At 35.6% G+C, this 3,563-nt stretch overlaps 1 protein-coding gene across 2 annotated transcripts in view; it reads left to right on the forward strand.

Annotated features, from left to right (window-relative positions):
* Nucleotides 1-986: 986 nt before the first annotated feature.
* The window catches only part of LOC107679188 (calpain-1 catalytic subunit-like), a 16,595-nt gene continuing 14,018 nt past the window's right edge, over nucleotides 987-3,563 (forward strand). The window contains exons 1-2 of one of the 2 annotated variants that reach the window (XM_016474704.1): nucleotides 987-1,118; nucleotides 2,625-2,874. In XM_016474704.1, the coding sequence (XP_016330190.1) occupies nucleotides 2,626-2,874 (249 nt within the window). In that variant the 5' untranslated portion in view covers nucleotides 987-1,118; nucleotide 2,625. The remainder of the gene's footprint in view (nucleotides 1,119-2,624; nucleotides 2,875-3,563) is intronic. The other variant, XM_016474703.1, reaches the window with a different exon arrangement.

Below are 3,563 nucleotides of genomic sequence, written 5' to 3' on the forward strand. Positions count from 1 at the left end.
CGTGAGTTAAACTCGCAATTGCGAGTTAAAAAGTCATAATTGAGAGATATAAACTCGCAATTGCGAGACAAAGTTGCAATTCTGAGAAATAAAGTCAGAACTGCAAGATATAAACTCACAATTCTGACATTTTTTCTCGCAATTCTGAGATATAAACTCGCAATTGCGAGAACATATCAGTCTTTCCCCCCCCCTCAAAATTGGACTTTAACTCGCAATTGTGAGTTTATATCACGCAATTCTGAGAAAAAAAGTCAGAATTCTGACTTGAATTGCGTGATATAAACTCACAATTGCGAGCAATAAAGTCAGAATTGCGAGATATAAAGTCACAATTGCGAGATCAAAACTCGCAATTCTGACTTTTTTCTCGCAATTGCGAGTTTATATCTCGCAATTCTGACTTTTTTTTCTGGCAATTCTGACTTTTTTTTCTCAGATTTGTGAGATATACAGGTGCATCTCAATAAATTAGAATGTCGTGGAAAAGTTAAATTATTTCAGTAATTCAACTCAAATTGTGAAACTCGTGTATTAAATAAACTCGCAATTGCGAGATATAAACTCACAATTCAGATTTTTTTTCTCGCAATTGTGAGTTTATAGCTCACGATTCTGTGAAAAAAAAAGTCAGAATTGTGAGATAAAAAGTCGCAAATACTTTTTTTATTTTTTATTCAGTGGCGGAAACGGGCTTCCACACGAACGCGACTCTTTTCACTCTTTTCATTTAAAACTTTTGTTGTTAGTATTAACATATTTGAAATCATGTTGAAAATACTGTATGAAACGTACGTACTATGCTGTAATGTATAATGTAAATAGAGTATATACTTATTTATATACCGTGTTGATTTTATGTCTGCTAGAAAAGTTCGAGGCTTGCTTGGGACCCTCTCAAATCCACCATAATTTGACCCGTTGTTTGTAAAGTAGGCTACTTGACCGGTTTGTCGTGACAAGTGCACTTGTCTCAGTGTTTATCGCCCCGCCCCCTCTGCACTCACGCGCACTGAAGCTCTAATAGTGTATTGCGTATCTTTTCGGGAGAATATTACTGTATATATCTCACATCCCCCTCACAGAAGAGACTGACAGGACCTCAGATGCAAGGCAAGTTTAGCGGTTCTTGTATTTCTGCCCTGAATCATGTCGAGATTTATTTAGTTCTGCTCTGTCCGTGTTGTTGGTCTCCGTCGGCCTGCTGTAATCTGTCGCATTGAACACTATTTAGTGTCGGATATGCATGTTATGCACATATTGAAGCTTGAAAACAGCTAAGTTGAAATTGATAATTAAACGAACCGCAGTGATTTACGAAGGTTGAATGGAGTTATACAACAACACGACAAAATGCTTGGCATGCCATGCATTTTAGAAAAGAAATAATGTACAGAACAACCATATGCTTAATAAATCGCCACTAAAAGTGTTTTTAAAATGTTAAATATAAAGATTAAGGGTTTAAAACGGCCCTGTGGTGGATTTTTCTAAGTGTTAATAGTAAGTTACATTTATCTAAATACAATGCAGGTTGTGTGAACTTGTACACTGAGTGTGATTTGTGTTGAAATGAATGGGAGGCCCTCAGTCTGTTGTGAGTTTTGAGGCCAGCAGCACAATGCAGTCATTGATACAGAGAGATAATAGAAATATGATGCAAGTGCTGTGACAGTCTAAATATAAAATTATTTGCCATGCATTGCCAATATCTAATAATTAATAATTTATGCATTTAGCAGACGCTTTTATCCAAAGCGACTTACAGTGCATTCAGACTATACATTTTTTACCAGTATGCAATATCTAAGTCTAAAAAAAGATTCTTGTAGAGCAGATTATGAGTCTACAAACCTGCACATATTTAACTGAGCAGAGCCACAGTACAGCATTCATCACAGTTATCAAAGACAGCATTTAACACCAGACCTTCTGCATCTGTTCTGTTTACATTTTTAACCTTATTGATATGGAATAGTATGCAGCATCATTTACTTTAAAGTAATTCTGATGCCCACAGCCTTCAGTGGAACCAAAATGTATTTGGACACGAAAATTAGTGTTAAAATATTTTGTAAAATTGCATTAGAAGCTAAATATCAAAGCAAGAAGCATCTGCAAACAAATTATGCCTTTTTTGGGCCATCATTAACATGTTCCACTAATGTTTAACAACCACAAAGTACTACTTCACATAATCCTTTTTTGTTTTTGGAAACTGGTGATGATATCCCATAAACCTTCATGAAAATTACAAATCTGTCACAAGGGCATTACCCTTTCAATAGGTACTAATATGTACACTTTAGGTACTAATATGTACTTTTAACGTGCTAATATGTACATTTAAGTACTATTTAGGAGTAAATAAGGTACAAAGATGTCATTTTTACCTTTTTTTTTAGCCCCAGTGACAGCTTTGCACATTGTTTTTCTGAGAGTGTATGGTCTTTTGAAAGCTAGTGTGCATAATTTGCATTTACGTGTCAATTATGGAGTTTTTATGTTCATTTGTCTTTTTTATTATAGAAAAAATACAATGCAATGTAGTCTGTGTCTACACAAAGGCACAAACATTATTAAAGTTTTGCTATTTATAACTGCTTTGCATCTCACGGTTCCAGCATGTTCACATATTATGGAGGAATCTCGGCACAGATCAGTGCTAACAGGCTACAGGCAGAAGGTGTGGGCTCTTTTGAGCAGGCTTTACACTTCCAGAACCAGGACTTTGAGGCACTCAAACAGGAGTGTTTGGAAGGAGGCTACCTGTTTGAAGACCCCTGCTTCCCCGCCGAACCACCCTCTCTCGGCTTCAAAGAACTTGCCCCGTATTCCTCCAAAACCCGTGGTGTGGAGTGGATGCGCCCTACGGTGAGAGGAAAAAGAATTTGTTTTTATGCTACCTTGTGGTCTCTTATGCTCAACAAGGCTGCATTTATTTCATCAAAAAGTACAGTAATTTATTGTAATTAATTTTATTTATTGTCATTTATTTCTGTGATGGCAAAGCTGAATTTTCAGCAGGCAGCATTGCTTCAGTCTTCAGTGTCACATGACCCACCCAATCCTTACAGTGATAGTCAGAATGTTTATAACCGCACTGACCCCTCCCTTCTCTCTATTGCAGCTGTTGTCACTATTATAAATTCACATACACAAGGATTATAACATTTCTCTAGACACACTTAGTCCGAGTACACATGATTCCTGTAAGGTGGCTTCATTCAGATTAATTGTTAATTCGTTACAGAATATGAGTTTGTTTCTCTGGCAACATAGGAGTGGTGGTAGTAATTAATTACACTCATGTCATTCTAAAGCCTGTTACTTTTTTACATGATACATGAAAAGATCTTATTTTCAACACCAGGGTTATCATAGTTAACTAAATCTAAAACTATCAAATCACAAAAAAAGTGTTACTTGAAATAAAGTAGCTTAAACTTATTTTATTTCAACTAGTTGCCAAAGCACAATTTTTGTAATGAAATAACTAAAACTGAAACAAAAATTAATAAAAATTATATGGACATACATGTATATGCATGTATATATATATA

The sequence above is a fragment of the Sinocyclocheilus anshuiensis genome, unplaced genomic scaffold, assembly GCF_001515605.1.
Source record: "Sinocyclocheilus anshuiensis isolate Anshui unplaced genomic scaffold, SAMN03320099.WGS_v1.1 scaffold300, whole genome shotgun sequence".
Classification (NCBI taxonomy): Eukaryota; Metazoa; Chordata; class Actinopteri; order Cypriniformes; family Cyprinidae; genus Sinocyclocheilus; species Sinocyclocheilus anshuiensis.